This window comes from Bufo gargarizans, chromosome 5 (assembly GCF_014858855.1).
Source record: "Bufo gargarizans isolate SCDJY-AF-19 chromosome 5, ASM1485885v1, whole genome shotgun sequence".
Lineage (NCBI taxonomy): Eukaryota > Metazoa > Chordata > Amphibia > Anura > Bufonidae > Bufo > Bufo gargarizans.
In genome coordinates this window covers 105,982,097-106,001,845 of record NC_058084.1, presented here as the reverse complement: position 1 = coordinate 106,001,845, position 19,749 = coordinate 105,982,097, and the positions used below count along the sequence as shown (strand labels likewise).

The 19,749-nt window shown below is 45.3% G+C and overlaps 1 protein-coding gene across 3 annotated transcripts in view; it reads left to right on the top strand.

The window, feature by feature from the left end:
- TRIM55 (tripartite motif containing 55) overlaps positions 1-19,749 on the top strand; it is a 220,542-nt gene that overhangs the window by 41,639 nt on the left and 159,154 nt on the right. For all 3 annotated transcript variants that reach the window (XM_044293173.1, XM_044293174.1, XM_044293176.1), the window contains exon 4: positions 487-582. In XM_044293173.1, the coding sequence (XP_044149108.1) occupies positions 487-582 (96 nt within the window). The remainder of the gene's footprint in view (positions 1-486; positions 583-19,749) is intronic.

Here is a 19,749-nt window from a genome sequence, read left to right as displayed (position 1 = left end):
TGTGCATCCACTTTCCTCAGTCCCTCTTATAAAAATGCCTGTTCTTGTCTGCAAAACAAGAATACATGTTCTATAATTTGCAGAATGGCCGCAACGATGCGCACACCACACAGATAACATCTGTGTGCTGTCTGCATTTTTTGCGGCCCTATAGAAATGAAAAGATCTGCGTCCAAACCACAAAAAAAAAACGCGGATCGGACACAGACACAAAATACGGTCATGTGCATGACACCTTGTAATAGGTAGATGGAAAATAGATATACAAGAAGAAGAAAAGTAATGAGGTACTGTTATGTTTTAGAAGATATTGGTGACATTTATCAGAAATGCATACAGAGGGCTTTGCCGACTTTCATTCATACTTACTGTGCTAACAAGGCAAAGTATTTGTTTCTCATGCACAATACCATCTACGGTAGATTTTTTATACGTTCCTTTTCCCAGATGTGCTTGAATTAATTATGCCTGTCCTTTTCTGCCTAGACTGAATTATCAGATGGCATTGCTATACTGGTTGGATGTAATGATCGGATTCAAGCAGTGATCAGTCAACTAGAAGAGACCTGTAAAGCTGTAGAGGTAAGTACATACAAGTTTTATCAAGCCAGATGGGTTGGAATATTTGTTGAACTGTTAGACTGTCCTTGTGTTACAAAAATGAGGCTGTCTCAGAAGCAACTGGATTATATGAAAATAAATATATTGCCAATACGAGCTTTCCATACACTGAAACACTACAAGCCTGGCACGCTCTTATGCAAGCCTGTTAAGCCTGAAATACTAAAGCATGGAAGACACCCTGCTTGACAAATAATTTGGCAAGTTTAGGAGATTGCATAATAGACAGCTCCAACTATGCTGATAAATACACATGAGCTACCAGATTACACCCGAGTCACTGTGTACATTCATGTAATGTGACTAACAGAGAACAGGGTAATGTATCATTGGTATCTAGGATGAAGGAAATCCCTTAAATGTATTCAGATTTACACAAGTCCTACAAGTAGATAGATATAACCAAATCAAACAAGCAAGTCAAAAATATTAATTTGTTGAGGAAAATGATCCAATACCAAATGTCTGTTAGTGGCAAAAGTATGTGAACCTTTAGGATTAGAAGATAATTTGAAGGTGAAATTAGGTTCAGGTGTTCAGGTTTTTAGTCAATCAGGGCGACATGTTTCATTTAAATAACAGGTATATATCAAAGTCTGTTTGTGGAAGGATATCATGGCTCGAACAAAAGAGATTTCTGAGGACCTCCGAAGAAGAGTTGTTGATGCTTATACGGCTAGAGAAGGTTAGAAAACCATGTCTAAAGAGTTTGGAGCCCACCAAGACAGACAGACAGATTGTGTATAAATGGACAGATTGTGTATAAATGGAGGAAATTTAAGACCATTGTTACTCTCCCCAGTAGTGGCCGACCAACAAAGTTCACACCAAGAGCAAGGCATGTAATAATCCACAAGGTCATAAAGAAACCCAAGATAACCTCCAAGCAAATAAAGGCCTTTCTTAACATTAGCTAATATTAATGTTCATGAGTTCACCATCAGGAGGACACTGAACAACAGTGGTATGTATGGCAGGATTGAAAGTAGAAAGCCACTGCTTTCTAAAACAAACATTGCTGCCCATCTGAAATTTGCTAAAGATCACCTGACAAACCAGTAGGCGATTGGAACAATATTTTGTGGCCAAGTGAGAACAAAATAAAATGTTTTGTTTTAAATGAGAAGCATTAAGTTTGGAGAAAGGAAAATATTGCATTCCAAAATAAAAACCTCATCCCATCTGTGAAACATGGTCGTGGTAGTATCATGGTAAGGCCTATTTTGCTGCGTCTGGGCCATGACAGGTTGCCATCAATGATGGAACAATGCATTCTGAATTATACCAACAAATAGATCATGGGAGAAAACTCACTATCATTATAGAGTTGAAGCTGTTTTATATGGAGGAATGGGCTAAAATTCCTCCAAGCAAACGTAGTGATGGCCTTGCGGTTCGCCCAGTGGTCGGTTTGCGGCGAACTTTGCGCGTTCGCGATCTTCCAAACATGTGAACATATGACAATGTCCGCATTGCGTCGAACTTTGACCCATGACACATCCATCAGGTGGGACAGGACAGCCAATTGAGATGTTTCAGCACATGGACACACCCCCAACCCTATAACAGAACCCGATCTGGCAACAATTTTACATTATGTGTTTTGCCAGTGTAACACCCCAGAGTTGTGTTACTAAACTCTTTTACCCCGCTACAATCTCTTAAGAGGATTAACTTCAACTGTCATCTGATGTAATTTTACCTTACATCCTCACAACTGTGCATTGTAAACCTTGTTAAATGTATATTGCTGTAATTTTCATGTTCACCAGCAGGTGGCAGCAATGTGTTAGCAAGGACTTAGGTTCAGTTTAGTACATCTAGGCTGGAATGGTTCATTCCAGCCTAGCTCCCCCCTCTGTGAGCAGAGTGGGCTGTGCCCACATCCTGCCTCATGGGGAGAAAAGGAAGTTAGAGTTAGTGTGCCAGCCACCCCTGTTGGGGAAGGCTGTGTGTTAGGCTACTTTCACACTAGTGTTCCGGGCTCCACTTGTGAGTTCCGTTTGAAGGCTCTCACAAGCGGCCCCGAACGGATCCGTCCAGCCCTAATGCATTCTGAGTGGATGCGGATCCGCTCAGAATGCATCAGTCTGGCACCGTCTGTCCTCCGCTCAGCAGGCGGACACCCGAACGCTGCTTGCAGAGTTCGGGTGTCCGCCTGGCCGTGCGGAGGCAAACGGATCCGTCCAGAGTTACAATGGAAGTCAATGGGGGCGGATCCGTTCGAAGGTGACACAATATGGTGCATTTTTCAAACGGATTCACCCCCCATTGACTTTCAATGTAAAGTCTGGACGGATCCGTCTGAATACAAATTAGTAAAATATAATGCAGACGATTCCGTCTGAACGGATACCAACGTTTGCATTATAGAAGCGGATCCGTCTGTACAAATACCAGTAGTCTTCAGGAGTCCCCCTGCATAGGGAACCAAACCAGGATCTTGTCTCGGTTGAGACATTGATCCTCATCCTCAGCCTGAGCTCTGCAGCCTCAGTTGGAAGAAGCAAGCAGACAAACTCCAGACTCCAGAAAGAAAGCATACCCTGTGAAGAGTACAGTCCAGAGACCTAGGAGAAGCCATATTCCTCCTCAGCTAGTCAGTCCCCATACAGCAGAAGATAGAAAGTGCAGAGGCCAAATTCCTGCCATAGCATAGAACTACAAAGCAGACGTCCTTTCCTGCAAGCTCCAGGTACATAAGAGAGCAGAAGCATAAATTCCTGCCAACCATTGCCAATACCTGCTGGGACCTAGACTAAAGCTGTATCTTGCTTGGATGAAAGTTACTATCAGTAAAGACAAGTCTGAACTTTATCAAAGGTCTGGATCTCAATTACTGCTGCAAATTCCTCTATTACTACTACTAGCACTACACTCATTTTATTGCAAGTGAGCCAGGATCCAGGAGTCCAGCCGTACCCAGGTAGGAGACAGTGTTGACACCATTATCACCACCATACAGAGACATTACACCACTCTGGCATTTCTAACCTGGGTCATAAGTTATAAAACCTTGGAGGGCCCTGTGATATTACCCTGCGCACGCTGCAATTGGCGTCACAAACAAAACTAGAGACTATTATACCCCTATCTTGACCCACTGCATAATTTGGCATCCGTGTAACCGTACCACGGTCCTGCTCATTGCACCAGTGTAGGGGATGTGGGGTGTGATATACTTATAATATACTTTCTAACATACAATTATATTATAGTGCATTTGTATGCATCCAGAAAATGCTGATTGAGGCCTGCCATATATCAACTTCTACAAAATAATGATAGAGGTTTTCCATATACCTGTGTCCACAAAATTACTGCTTGAGGGTGATATACCGGCTTCAACTAACAACTGATTGAGGCCTGCCATATATCAGCTTCCACAAATACTGGTCTTCTCTAGGGTCTTTGGCACAGGGTAATTTTGAAAATGATAGGCAAAGGAAGAGGCAGGCCGTTCCGCAGGGGTGGTAGGGGTTGTGCAGGTGCACCAGGCCGGAGCCTAAGTGGGAAGTTGGAGAAGCTGCGTGCGATTATGTCAAAGGTCGCACCAAAAATGGTTGAGTGGCTCACTCAGCCTTCCGCTTCTGCACCCTCCTCATCCTCTGTATCTGCACCGTCCTCACTCTCTGCTGTGTGCACCCCCAAAGATACCAGCACCACCACCACCATAGCCCCTACACTCGAGACAGAGGAATTATTTTCCCATCCATTCCCAGACCTTACAGATGCGCAGCCATCCTTGGCATTGGATGAGGAAGAGGAGGTAGCAACGGCCGCCACCCAGCGGTCTGAAAGCAGTACCCAGATCAGCCCAAGGAGAGTGGTCCCACTGTTGTTGCCTACTCCAAAATCTCCCATGTCAGTAGTGGTGAAGGTGACTATGATGAAGTGTTGATGGACGTCACGTGGGTGCCCACAAGAGAGAAAGAGGAGGGGAGTTCAGAGGGAGAGACAGAGCAGCAGATAGGGAGAGGAAGGAGGAGAAGCAGGCAGAACTAGCAGTGCACAGGAGGCGAAAAGCAGACTGCAAATGTATCTGGAGCGAGTTTTCCACCATGCACGGTCACATCTTGCGCTCCCAGGACACCGGCACATGGCTCGGCAGTGTGGGATTTTTTTAACGTGTTAGCTGCTGACAATAGTGTTGCCATCTGCAGCTTGTGCTGTCAACGTATAAGTCACGGTAAGCCCAACACTTAGCTAGGGACGACCGCCTTAAGAAGGCACCTGGCCTCCCATCACCGAGCCCAGTGGGAGCAACGCCGTCAGAACCCACAAAGCCACACTCCCGGCGCTCCACGTCCTGCCTCTTCTCCTTCATCTCTCTCCTCCCATTTGTCCTCCACTCCATCTTCCACCGTGCCGTCGTCGAGTTCATCTGGCACAAGGCAGGCTTCCGTGGCCCAAATCTTAGAGTGTAAAAAAATGATGACGCCGGATAATGCTCTTGCCCAACGGCTGACCGCTGGCTTCTCGGATCTGCTAGTCCGCCAACTACTGCCATATAAATTGGTGGACTCGAAGGCTTATAGAAAATTTGTGGCCATTGGCACACCACAATGGAAGGTCCCCGCAAGAAAATATTTCTCCCAGAAGGTTATCCCCGAACTATATTGCCACGTTCAGCGGCAAGTTAATATATCTCTGCCACACAGTGTCGGTGCAAAGATTCATCGGACCACAGACAAGTGGTCTAGCAAACACGGGCAGGGAAGGTACATAACTTTCACTGCCCACTGGGTGAACCTTCTGACAGCCATCAAGCATGTAACCCGTAGCACCCGTGTGGATTTGGTGTTACAGCCACGGATTGCATGCAGGCCGGCTTCTTCTTCTCCTCCTCCTACTCCATCCTCCGTTTCCTCCTTGGCTGACTCCTCCTTTTCCACTGCTACCGCCTCTTCCGCTGCACCCCCAAGCTCCCCAGAACCTATTCGACGTGTCAGGTGAGATGCTGCATGCTGTGCTGCCGTTGTTGTGCCTGGAAGCCAAGAGCCACACCGGTCCTGCACTGCTTTCAGCTCTGAGGTCACAGGCCGATCAGTGGCTAACACCGCTCAATTCGACAGTTGGTAAAGTGGTGTGCGACAACGGTGCCAATCTGCTGAGCCCTCTAAAACAGTGCAAAATAACACACGTGCATGGCACATGTCCTGAACGTGCAGCGATTTGTTGCCAAATACCCCGGGGTCCAGGACATCTTGCGACAGGCCAGGAAAATCTCTGGCCATTTTAGAAGATCTTGCACGGCCATGGCTCGCCTTGCTGACGTTCAGACGTCTGATTTGTGACTGCCCGACGCGCTGGAACTCCACCTTGTATATGCTTGTTAGGCTGCCCCAGCAGAAACGTGCCGTTAACGACTACCTGTATGAACTCTGCAGCAGGACAAGTTCTGGGGAGCTTGGTTTTTTTCCACTGTGCCAGTGGCTGCTCATGCGCGACGCATGCAGACCTCTGCAGCCATTTGATAAGATCACCAAACTGGTCAGTCACAGCCAGGGCGCCATCAGTGACATCGTACCTTACACCTTCTTTCTTAAGCGTGCAATGCGTTGTGTCATTGATCAAGTCATCGAGGAGCAGGAGCTGGAAGATGAGGAAGTCGCAATGCTGAATGAATTCCCAGGGGGGCTACTCCATCTGAGACAAGTCAGCAGGAGTCTGAAGAGGAATCAGAGGAGGATGGTGGCTGGAGGAAGGATGAGGAGGAGGAGCAAGAAGAGCAGGCTTTAAACTTTTTGGGGATCCCTGGTGTTGTCCATGGCTGGACAACAGTTACATATTTATCCTGTGACCGCCTAATGTACCTCCAGCCACAGAACCCAAAGTTCTTTGCTGTCATGTGAATGCCTATTGCCTGATTTTTGGGGCCTGTACTGGCCGACAGTTACATTTTTCATCTCTAGCCACATAATCACACCCTTGTCTCACTCCTCTGCCTCTCATTATGGTGGCGTATGAACCGCATTCACCATAAGGACCTTCTAATGTCACAGGGTCATGTTACTGTGCCCCCCACCTCGTACTGTGGCCCTCCCTACGTACTATGCCCCCTTATACCCTGCATTGTGCCCTCTTACCACATCCTGTGCAGTGCCCCTAGTCATTCCCTGTACTGTGCCCTCTTATACCCTTTTATCCGGTCACAGTATGTCGGTGTTATCTAGTCACTGTACAGAAGTGTTATCCGATCAATGTATGGCGGTGGTATCCAATAACTGGATGGCCAGAACTGTATCCCTTTCCCTGCCCATGCCATCCTTTTTTAGACCTGGCATGAGCGGGAAAAATATGAAGATTGCGGTGCTAAGGACCTTTGCGCGACAATCCGTGTCAGAAATACGCCTAACATAGATGTATTTCTATATAATAAATGACCACCTAATTGTATTATCATTCGGAGGTAGGGCTAATATCTTTATGTTATATAGATTCTAGTGTATTATACTGTGCCCTGTATTTCCCAGTCCTCATCCCTGACCACCAGGACCAGGTAGCGCTCAGTCAGTACATGGCGGCCTCCCCTCTCCGCCATGCTGCTCCACTGTATACTGGTGCTTATTCTGACACTAGGGCTGGGTTCACATCCTATTTTTGCCATCCATTTAACCACCTCCGGACCGCCTAACGCAGATGTGCGGTCCGGAGGTGGCAGCCCTGCGCAGAGTCACGCATATATGCGTCATCTCGCGAGGGCCGGGATTTCCTGTGAACGCGCGCACACAGGAACGGAAGGTAAGCGAGTGGATCTCCAGCCTGCCAGCGGCGATCGCTCGCTGGCAGGCTGGAGATCCGATTTTTTTAACCCCTAACAGGTATATTAGACGCTGTTTTGATAACAGCGTCTAATATACCTCCTACCTGGTCCTCTGGTGGTCCCTTTTGTTAGGATCGACCACCAGAGGACACAGGTAGGTCAGGAAAATCGCACCAAACACTACACTACACCCCCCCCCCCGTCACTTATTAACCCTTTATGAACCCCTGATCACCCATGATCACCCCATATAAACTCCCTGATCACCCCCCCTGTCATTGATCACCCCCCTGTCATTGATCACCCCCCTGTCAGGCTCCGTTCAGACGTCCGTATGATTTTTACCGATCCACGGATACATGGATCGGATCCGCAAAACACATGCGGACGTCTGAATGGAGCCTTACAGGGGGGTGATCAATGACAGGCGGGTGATCACCCATATACACTCCCTGATCACCCCCTGTCATTGATCACCCCCCTGTCATTGATCACCCCCCTGTAAGGCTCCATTCAGACGTCCGTATGATTTTTACGGATCCATGGATACATGGATCGGATCCGCAAAACACATGCGGACGTCTGAATGGAGCCTTACAGGGGGGTGATCAATGACAGGCGGGTGATCACCCATATACACTCCCTGATCACCCCCTGTCATTGATCACCCCCCTGTCATTGATCACCCCCCTGTAAGGCTCCATTCAGACGTCCGCATGATTTTTACGGATACATGGATCGGATCCGCAAAACACATGCGGACGTCTGAATGGAGCCTTACAGGGGGGTGATCAATGACAGGCGGGTGATCACCCATATACACTCCCTGATCACCCCCTGTCATTGATCACCCCCCTGTCATTGATCACCCCCCTGTAAGGCTCCATTCAGACGTCCGCATGATTTTTACGGATCCATGGATACATGGATCGGATCCGCAAAACACATGCGGACGTCTGAATGGAGCCTTACAGGGGGGTGATCAATGACAGGCGGGTGAGCACCCATATACACTCCCTGATCACCCCCTGTCATTGATCACCCCCCTGTCATTGATCACCCCCCTGTAAGGCTCCATTCAGACGTCCGCATGATTTTTACGGATCCATGGATACATGGATCGGATCCGCAAAACACATGCGGACGTCTGAATGGAGCCTTACAGGGGGGTGATCAATGACAGGCGGGTGATCACCCATATACACTCCCTGATCACCCCCCTGTCATTGATCACCCCCCTGTAAGGCTCCATTCAGACGTCCGCATGTGTTTTGCGGATCCGATCCATGTATCCATGGATCCGTAAAAATCATACGGACGTCTGAATGGAGCCTTACAGGGGGGGTGATCAGTGACAGGGGGGTGATCACCCTGATCACCCCCTGTCATTGATAACCCCCCTGTAAGGCTCCATTCAGAGGTCCGCATGTGTTTTGCGGATCCGATCCATGTATCCATGGATCCGTAAAAATCATACGGACGTCTGAATGGAGCCTTACAGGGGGGGTGATCAGTGACAGGGGGGTAATCACCCTGATCACCCCCTGTCATTGATAACCCCCCTGTAAGGCTCCATTCAGACGTCCGCATGTGTTTTGCGGATCCGATCCATGTATCCGTAAAAATCATACGGACGTCTGAATGGAGCCTTACAGGGGGGTGATCAATGACAGGGGGGTGATCAGGGAGTCTATATGGGTGATCACCCCCCTGTCATTGATCACCCCCCTGTCATTGATCACCCCCCTGTAAGGCTCCATTCAGACGTCCGCATGTGTTTTGCGGATCCGATCCATGGATCCGTAAAAATTATACGGACGTCTGAATGGAGCCTTACCAGGGGGGTGATCAATGACAGGGGGGTGATCCGGGAGTCTATATGGGTGATCACCCCCCTGTCATTGATCACCCCCCTGTCATTGATCACCCCCCTGTCATTGATCACCCCCCTGTAAGGCTCCATTCAGACGTCCGCATGTGTTTTGCGGATCCGATCCATGGATCCGTAAAAATTATACGGACGTCTGAATGGAGCCTTACCAGGGGGGTGATCAATGACAGGGGGGTGATCCGGGAGTCTATATGGGTGATCACCCCCCTGTCATTGATCACCCCGCTGTCATTGATCACCCCCCCTGTAAGGCTCCATTCAGACATTTTTTTGGCACAAGTTAGCGGAAATTTTTTGTTTGTTTTTGTTTTTGTTTTTTCTTACTAAGTCTCATATTCCACTAACTTGTGTCAAAAAATAAAATCTCACATGAACTCACCGTACCCCTCACGGAATCCAAATGCGTAAACATTTTTAGACATTTATATTCCAGACTTCTTCTCACGCTTTAGGGCCCCTAAAAAGCCAGGGCAGTATAAATACCCCACATGTGACCCCATTTCGGAAAGAAGACACCCCAAGGTATTCCGTGAGGGGCATGGCGAGTCCATGAAAGATTGAAATTTTTGTCCTAAGTTAGCGGAAAGTGAGACTTTGTGAGAAAAAAACAAAAAAAATCAATATCCGCTAACTTATGCAAAAAAAAATAAAAAATTCTAGGAACTCGCCAGGCCCCTCATTGAATACCTTGGGGTGTCTTCTTTCCAAAGTGGGGTCACATGTGGGGTATTTATACTGCCCTGGCTTTTTAGGGGCCCGAAAGTGTGAGAAGAAGTCTGGGATCCAAATGTCTAAAAATGCCCTCCTAAAAGGAATTTGGGCCCCTTTGCGCATCTAGGCTGTAACTACGCCACAAGTGACCCCATTTTGGAAAGAAGACACCCCAAGGTATTCCGTGAGGGGCACGGCGAGTTCCTAGAATTTTTTATTTTTTGTCACAAGTTAGCGGAAAATGATGATTTTTCTTTTTTTTTCTTTTTTCCTTACAAAGTCTCATATTCCACTAACTTGCGACAAAAAATAAAAAATTCTAGGAACTCGCCGTGCCCCTCACGGAATACCTTGGGGTGTCTTCTTTCCAAAATGGGGTCACTTGTGGCGTAGTTATACTGCCCTGGCAATTTAGGGGCCCAAATGTGTAAGAAGTACCTTGCAATCAAAATGTGTAAAAAATGGCCTGCGAAATCCGAAAGGTGCACTTTGGAATATGTGCCCCTTTGCCCACCTTGGCTGCAAAAAAGTGTCACACATCTGGTATCGCCGTACTCAGGAGAAGTTGGGGAATGTGTTTTGGGGTGTCATTTTACATATACCCATGCTGGGTGAGAAAAATATCTTGGTCAAATGCCAACTTTGTATAAAAAAATGGGAAAAGTTGTCTTTTGCCAAGATATTTCTCTCACCCAGCATGGGTATATGTAAAATGACACCCCAAAACACATTCCCCAACTTCTCCTGAGTACGGCGATACCAGATGTGTGACACTTTTTTGCAGCCAAGGTGGGCAAAGGGGCACATATTCCAAAGTGCACCTTTCGGATTTCACCGGTCATTTTTTACACATTTCGATTGCAAAGTTCTTCTCACACATTTGGGCCCCTAAATTGCCAGGGCAGTATAACTACCCCACAAGTGACCCCATTTTGGAAAGAAGACACCCCAAGGTATTCCGTGAGGGGCATGGCGAGTTCCTAGATTTTTTTATTTTTTGTCGCAAGTTAGTGGAATATGAGACTTTGTAAGAAAAAAATAAAAATAAAAAATCATCATCATTTTCCGCTAACTTGTGACAAAAAATAAAAAGTTCTATGAACTCACTATGCCCATCAGCGAATACCTTAGGTTGTCTACTTTCCGAAATGGGGTCATTTGTGGAGTTTTTCTACTGTCTGGGCATTGTAGAACCTCAGGAATCATGACACGTGCTCAGAAAGTCAGAGCTGCTTCAAAAAGCGGAAATTCACATTTTTGTACCATAGTTTGTAAACGCTATAACTTTTACCCAAACCATTTTTTTTTTTGCCCAAACATTTTTTTTTTATCAAAGATATGTAGAACTATAAATTTAGCGAAAAATTTATATATGGATGTCGTTTTTTTTGCTAAATTTTACAGCTGAAAGTGAAAAATGTCATTTTTTTGCAAAAAAATCGTTACATTTCGATTAATAACAAAAAAAGTAAAAATGTCAGCAGCAATAAAATACCACCAAATGAAAGCTCTATTAGTGAGAAGAAAAGGAGGTAAAATTCATTTGGGTGGTAAGTTGCATGACCGAGCGATAAACGGTGAAAGTAGTGTAGTGCCGAAGTGTAAAAAGTGCTCTGGTCATGAAGGGGGTTTCAGCTAGCGGGGCTGAAGTGGTTAATGCATACCAAAAATGTATGCGTTAACAGATGCCTCAGACTGATGCCGTACAGTGGCGTCCGTTCACCATACAGTTCCATGGTAGAAAAAAAACTTACGTTAACGTATGCATTTTTTTAATGGACTCTGCAGGATACAAAAACGTGGAGTGCTGTACATTTGTATACATCAAACCGATAGGAAATAACATTTTTCTAATCTCCAGCAGGGCACATTTTTGAGAGTTTCCCTTTTAAGATGCATAAAAATGGCCCCTGATTAAAATCCATATTTTTTGTGGTAATTTTTGCCAATGATCCCCCTGTGGTATGTCACTGTCCATGTTGTGGGACTATTTGTGTACTTCTAGTAAGTGTTTGCTGGCTGCAAATATGAGCTGAAGGTTTTTCAGGTTCGCCTGCCATTAAAGTGAATGGTGCCTGCCGCAAACATGCGGTTTGCGAACATTTGATCGCGAACACCCGTTCGCGAATCGACCTGGCCGATGTTTGTCCATCACTAATTACCAGATACTAAAAACAATGGTTCATATACAGATCTTTACAGGCTCACAGATATGACTTTGAATCATTTCCTCAATGAATATCCTTTTTTAACAAATACAAGTTGTAAGTAACAGTACTTCCTAACAGCGATGGACTTTCATTGAGATGATTTTTTTTTAACATTACTTAGGAGTCAAAGTTAATCTCAGGACAGAGAGTTCAACTCTGTTTTAGATGATTATATCAGTGAAGACACATTAATTAATGACTCACCAGGATTCAGACAACTCATGTTATAAAGCTTATTTAGGAGATAATCTGAAAATCGGCACACAGAATGGAAAAGCAGAGCCCTCAAACACAATGGAAACCATGCAACAGTGGACAACAATGATGCCCATGGTGATTCATGCATTATTTGAACTGTGTTAAAGACAGAAGACATTTTAACTTTTTTGCTGCCTAAGGCCTCCCAGTGGCGTCTCTAGCTTTCAAATTTTGGGGGGGCACACTGGGGGCCAGGACAAAAGTAGGGGGGGGGGCAACTATAACAACGATACATTTACACAAGTACGCTTAGAAATGCTGCGATACTTTACCCAATACCTAAAACCGCAACAGGGAAGAAAAGTCCAGCTGTCTGTGGATGACACTTTTATAGAGAGGGGGATCTGTGGATGACACTGCTATGGGGGGGATCTGTGGATGCCACATACCGTATATAGCATCTTATGCTATATGTGTCATCCACAGATCCACCCCATGACAGTGTCATCCCCATTTCCCCCTCCATAACAGTGTCATCCACAGATCTCCCTCCCTATAACAGTGTCATCCACAGATCTCCTCCCTATAACAGTGCCATCCACAGATCTCCCTCCCCGCCTCTCACAGGAGTGTACATATATAGCAAACATATTTCACATGAACACTTACAGTTACTTGGCCCTTGGGGATCTCGGACACCACTTCAACACTTGGCCGGGGGCTCGGCGGAGCTGATGTTGTGTTTTATCTTAATGAGAAAGATTTCATAATAAGGATTTGGAGAAGGGGCAGAGGGATAGCAGAGCAGAGAGAGGCTGGTGTTGCTACTAGGGGGTCATACCATGGAGGAGTAATAAAACCCACCATAATGCCCCCCAGTACAAATAATTCTCCTTATAATTTGACAGTGCAAAAAATACCCCCTTATGCCCCAGTTGAGCTAATGTCCCCCATAATGTGCCAGTATAAAATACCCCTATATAGTGCCCCCAGTGAATGCCTCCATAGTGCTCCTCTCCCCCCATCCTGCTAGTGCCCCCATAATGTACCAGTATAAAATGCCCCATATATCGTGCCCCAGTAGATGCCCTCAGTGTCCCCCATAATTTGCAAGTATAAAATACCCCTTCTTAGTGCCCCCGTAGATGACTCTATAGTACTCCTCTCCCCCCTTCCCCATAGTACCCACCATAATGTGTCCCAGTATAAAATGCTACTGTACAGAGCCCCCCATATAAAACACCCCTTCTTTGTGGCCTCAGTAGATGCCCCTATAGTGCCCACCAATAATGTGCCAGTAATAAGTGCCCTCAATAACGTGCCACTGCCAGTAACAAGAGCCCCCCAATGTGCCAGTAATAAGCACCCCATCACGTTCCAGTAATAAGCCCCCATCACGTACCAGTAATAAGCCCCCCCATTACGTGCCAGTATTAAGCACCCCATCATGTGCCAGTATTAAGCCCCCCAATCATGTGCCAGTATTAAGCCCCCCATCATCATGTGCCAGTATTAAGTCCCCCCATCATCATGTGCCAGTATTAAGCCCCCCCATCATCATGTGCCAGTATTAAGTCCCCCCATCATCATCATGTGCCAGTATTAAGCCCCCCCATCATCATGTGCCAGTATTAAGTCCCCCCATCATCATCATGTGCCAGTATTAAGTCCCCCCATCATCATCATGTGCCAGTATTAGGTCCCCCCCATCATCATCATGTGCCAGTATTAAGTCGTTATCCCCAATCATCATCATGTGCCAGTGTAAAGTCATCCACCCCATCATCATCATGTGCCAGTGTAAAGTCGTCCCCCCATCATCATCATGTGCCAGTATAAAGTCCCCCATCATCATCATGTGCCAGTATAAAGTCCCCCCCATCATCATCATGTGCCAGTATTAAGTCACCCCCCATCATCATCATGTGCCAGTATTAAGTCCCCCCCATCATCATCATGTGCCAGTATTAAGTCCCCCCCATCATCATCATGTGCCAGTATTAGGTCCCCCATCATCATCATGTGCCAGTATTAAGTCATCATCATGTGGCAGTATTAAGTCGCCCCCCACCCCATCATCATCATGTGCCAGTAATAAAAAAAAACAACACTTATACTTACCTCAGTGTCAGCGATGCGATGCAGGCCTCTTCTGGCCTGTGTCCCGCGCTGTAAGGCTCAGGCGGCGTGATGACGTCATCGCGCAGCCTGCGCCGGCCTCTGATAGGCTGCCGGCCTAGTGCGCCAGCAGCCTATCAGAGGAAGGGAAAGGGACACACCTCTCCCTCCCCTGCACCGCCGCAGCACAGGCAGATTACAATGGAGATGAGCGCAATGGAAGCGCTCATCTCCCTGTGCTCGGCGGCTCACTTGGGGGGGCATTTTAGTTGGGGGGGCACATGGGGGGGGCACAGCATGATGTAGGGGGGCCGTGGCCCCCTCTGGCCCCCCCCTGGCGACGCCACTGAGGCCTCCTGCACACAACCGTTTTTTTTCCCCTGTTTACTGGCCGTTTTTTGCATTTCCGTATACGGTCCGTATACAGAACCATTCATTTAATTGGTTCCGCAAAAAAAACTGAATGTACTCCGTATGCATTCCGTTTCCGTATTTCCGTTTTTCTGTTCCGTTTAAAGATAGAACATGTCTTATTATTATTGCCTGCAAATCACGTTCCGTGGCTCCATTCAAGTCATCGGGTCCGCAAAAAATGGAACACATACGGAAATGCATCCGTATGTCTTCCGTTTCCGTTCCATTTTTCGCGGAACCATCTATTGAAAATTTTATGCCCAGACCAATTTTATCTATGTAATTACTGTATACTGTATATGCCATACGGAAAAACAGATCGGAAAAATGGAACAGAAACGGAAACAACAAACGGGACAACGGATCCATGAAAAACGGACCGCGAAACACTGAAAAAGCCATACGGTCGTGTGCAGGAGGCCTAAAGCATGATGTGGATAGTCCCACAACTCTCAAAAATGGAAAAGAGTGGTGGGTCTATGTGGCCTATGGCATATGCTATGACAACTGCTTTTAGTTCCTGTGTCAGTTCAGTGAAGGGTAATTGTCCGCTCTATAAACCTGATATGGTTAGAAATGTCTCCCTTAATTTTCTGTTTTTTGACTGGAAGATTTAGGACAAGACTGTCAGTAGTAGTAATAGATCATAAAGTAAAAGTTCACAAAGTAATCCTATAACATATGGTAAATCACAAAGTTTAAAGATTGAGTGAATGTATAGTGTTTTATTCCAGGGGTCCTGATACAAATGGCTACTGACACAGAGGTAGTCTACAACAGCACAGGTTCCATGTGCAAGAACGATATGTTATTGTTCCAGTGGTTTAACCTTACCTGAAACACTTCTGATCTCACAGATCAGAATGAGCCTGAATGTTCTGCCACCCTCACATGTTGACTGCAGAATGAGTTGACAGGCAGCTAAACTCTTTCCTAACAATTCACTGGGGTTCGTTTACAGCTTTGGCTACTCTCACATTAGCATTTTTTGCGGATCCGTCATGGATCTGCAAAAACGCTTCCGTTACAATAATACGACCGCGTGCATACGTCATGAACAGAACCGGTTGTATTATGTCTTCTATAGCCATGACGGATCCGTCATGAACACCATTGAAAGTCAATGGGGGACGAATCCGTTTTCTATTGTGTCAGAGAAAACGGATCCGTCCCCATTGACTTACATTGTGTGTCAAGACAGATCCGTTTGGCTCCGATTCGTCAGGCGTACAGCAAAACGCTGCAGGCAGTGTTTTGGTGTCCGTCTCCAGAGCAGAATGGTGACTGAACAGAGGCAAACTAATGCATTCTGAGCGGATCCTTTTCCATTCAGAATTAGGGCAAAATGGATGCGTTTTGGACCGCTTGTGAGAGCGCATGACGGATCTCACAAACGGAAAGCCAAAACGCTAGTGTGAAAGTAGCCTTTTATTGAAAGGATCAGTTTAAAACTACAAGGCAAATAACATTGCTTACTATGAGGCACATACAGTGGATATAAAAAGTCTATACACCCCTGTGAAAATGTCAGGTTTCTGTGATGTAAAAAAAATGACCCAAAGATAAATCATTTCAGAACTTGTTAATGTGACCTATAAACTGTACAACTCAATTGCAAAACAAACTGAAATAATTTAGGTGGGGAAGAAAAATTATAAAAATAAAATAATATGGTTGCATAAGTGTGCACACACTTAAACTAATACTTTGTTGAAGCACCTTTTGATTTTATTACAGCACTCAGTCTTTTTGGGTATGAGTCTATCAGCATGGCACATTTTGACTTGGCAAGATTTGCCCACTCTTCTTTGCAAAAACACTCCAAATCTGTCATATTGCGAGGGCATCTCCTATGCACAGCCTTCTTCAGATCACCCCACAGATTTTCAATCAGATCCGGGTCTGGACTCTAGCTGGGCCATTCTAAAACTTTAATCTTCTTCTGGTGAAGCCATTCCTTTGTTGATTTGGATGTATGCTTTGGGTCGTTGTCATGCTGAAAGATGAAGTTCCTCTTCATGTTCAGCTTTCTAGCAGAAGCCTGCAGGTTTTGTGCCAATATTGACTGGTATTTGGAACTGTTCATAATTCCCTCTAGCTTAACTAAGGCCCCAGTTCCAGCTAAAGAAAAACAGCCCCAAAGCATGATGCTGCCACCACCATGCTTCACTGTGGGTAGGGTGTTCTTTTGGTGATGTGCAGTGTTGTTTTTGGGCCAAACATATCTTTTGGAATTATGGACAAAAAGTTCAACCTTGGTTTCGTCAGACCATAACACCTTTTCCCACATGCTTTTGGGAGACTTCAGATGTGTTTTTGCAAAATGTAGCCTGGCTTGGATGTTTTTCTTCGTAAGAAAAGGCTTTCATCTTGCCACTCTACCCCATAGCCCAGACATATGAAGAATACGAGAGATTGTTGTCACACAGCCAGATATTCCTGCAGCTCCTTTAATGTTGCTGTAGGCCTCTTGGTAGCCTCCCAGACCAGTTTTCTTCTCATCTTTTTATCAATTTTGGAGGGACGTCCCGTTCTTGGTAATGTCACTGTTGTGCCATATTTTCTGTACTTGATGATGACTGTCTTCACTGTGTTCCATGGTATATCTAATGCCTTGGAAATTCTTTTGTACCCTTCTCCTGACTGATACCTTTTGAGATCCCTTTGGAAGCTCTCTGTGGACCATGGCTTTTGCTGTGGGATGCGACTATTTAACATGATTTTGAATGTGATTGCTTAATTCTGAACACAGCTACATCCCCAGTTATAAGAGGGTGTGCACACTTATGCAACCACATTATTTTATTTTTATTTTTTTCTTCCCTCCACCTAAAAGATTTTAGAATTGAGTGGTACAGTTTATAGGTCACATTAAAGGTGGAAAAAGTTCTGAAATGATTTATCTTTGTCTCATTGAGTGAAATAAAAATTGGATGAAAGCGAAGTAAGTGGTTAAAAGTACATAATAGCAGTATATATGCTAAAAAATATAAAAATAATGAAAAAGAGGGGATGTAAAATAAAAATAACCATGTGAGTATAAAAAATGTGTAACAAACATAATAATTACCCATAGAAACCAGTGAAGGTAAGTTCCTCATTCATCCCTTTAGGTGCTAGAGAATCAAGATCAAAAATCCATCTGGATTCAAGATGGAGAAGATGTGCAGTGACAGGGTCCCCCTCAAATTGTTGCGTACCCATCCAAGTCCACCAACTCTCAAACCGTTAGTACAATATTGGTGACAATCCAGAAAATGCGTCACGATCAAAGTCAAGTGAGGGCATAGATTACCTTTTTAGTGCGACAATTGATATAGTATTTGAGATATTTGAGGCTACTTTGTTTCCTCTACTTGGAATGCAAATGGGTTTCATGCTCGAAATACGTATTTCTTGTTTGCCGCCATTTCCTTCATGTAACTTCCGGCTATAAGGCCATATTGTGCAGGCGCTTTTCTCAGCCTGGGACACAATATTCCTCCATGTAATATGCCTACACAAGTGATTATATTTTGTATGTATGGTTATTACTTTGGCAATTACGGTAATGATTAGTGTATTTATAGGGCAATCGCACATATACGTTTTTACCCTTGAGGAAGCTGGACATACCCAGCGATACACGTGGGGCAGTCTTTCCGACACTGGCCCACATACAGTCAGGTCCATAAATATTGGGACATCGACACAATTCTAAAATGTTTGGCTCTATACACCACCACAATGGATTTGAAATGAAACGAACAAGATGTGCTTTAACTGCAGACTGTCGGCTTTAATTTGAGGGTATTGACATCCAAATCAGGTGAACGGTGTAGGAATTACAACAGTTTGCATATGTGCCTCCCACTTGTTAAGGGACCAAAAGTAATAGGACAGAATAATAATCATAAATCAAACTTTCACTTTTTAATACTTGGTTGCAAATCCTTTGCAGTCAATTACAAGCTGAAGTCTGGAACGCATAGACATCACCAGACGCTGGGTTTCATCCCTGGTGATGCTCTGCCAGGCCTCTACTGCAACTGCCTTCAGTTCCTGCTTGTTCTTGAGGCATTTTTCCTTCAGTTTTGTCTTCAGCAAGTGAAATGCATGCTCAATCGGATTCAGGTCAGCTGATTGACTTGGCCATTGCATAACATTCCACTTCTTTTCCTTTAAAAACTCTTTGGTTGCTTTTGCAGTATGCTTTGGGTCATTGTCCATCTGCACTGTGTAGCGCCGTCCAATGAGTTCTGAAGCATTTGGCTGAATATGAGCAGATAATATTGCCCGAAACACTTCAGAATTCATCCTGCTGCTTTTGTCAGCAGTCACATCATCAATAAATACAAGAGAACCAGTTCCATTGGCAGACAAGCCCACGCCATGACACTACCACCACCATGCTTCACTGATGAGGTGGTATGCTTAGGATCATGAGCAGTTCTTTTCCTTCTCCATACTCTTCTCTTCCCATCACTCTGGTACAAGTTGATCTTGGTCTCATCCTTCCATAGGATGTTGTTCCAGAACTGTGAAGGCTTTTTTAGATGTCGTTTGGCAAACTCTAATCTGGCCTTCCTGTTTTTGAGGCTCACCAATGGTTTACATCTTGTGGTAAACCCTCTGTATTCACTCTGGTGAAGTCTTCTCTTGAGTGTTGACTTTGACACACATACACCTACCTCCTGGAGAGTGTTCTTGATCTGGCTAGAAAGAATTATTTCGTCATCCACCACAGTGTTTTCCGTGGTCTTCTGGGTCTTTTGGTGTTGCTGAGCTCACCAGTGCGTTCCTTCTTTTTAAGAATGTTCCAAACAGTTGTTTTGGCAATG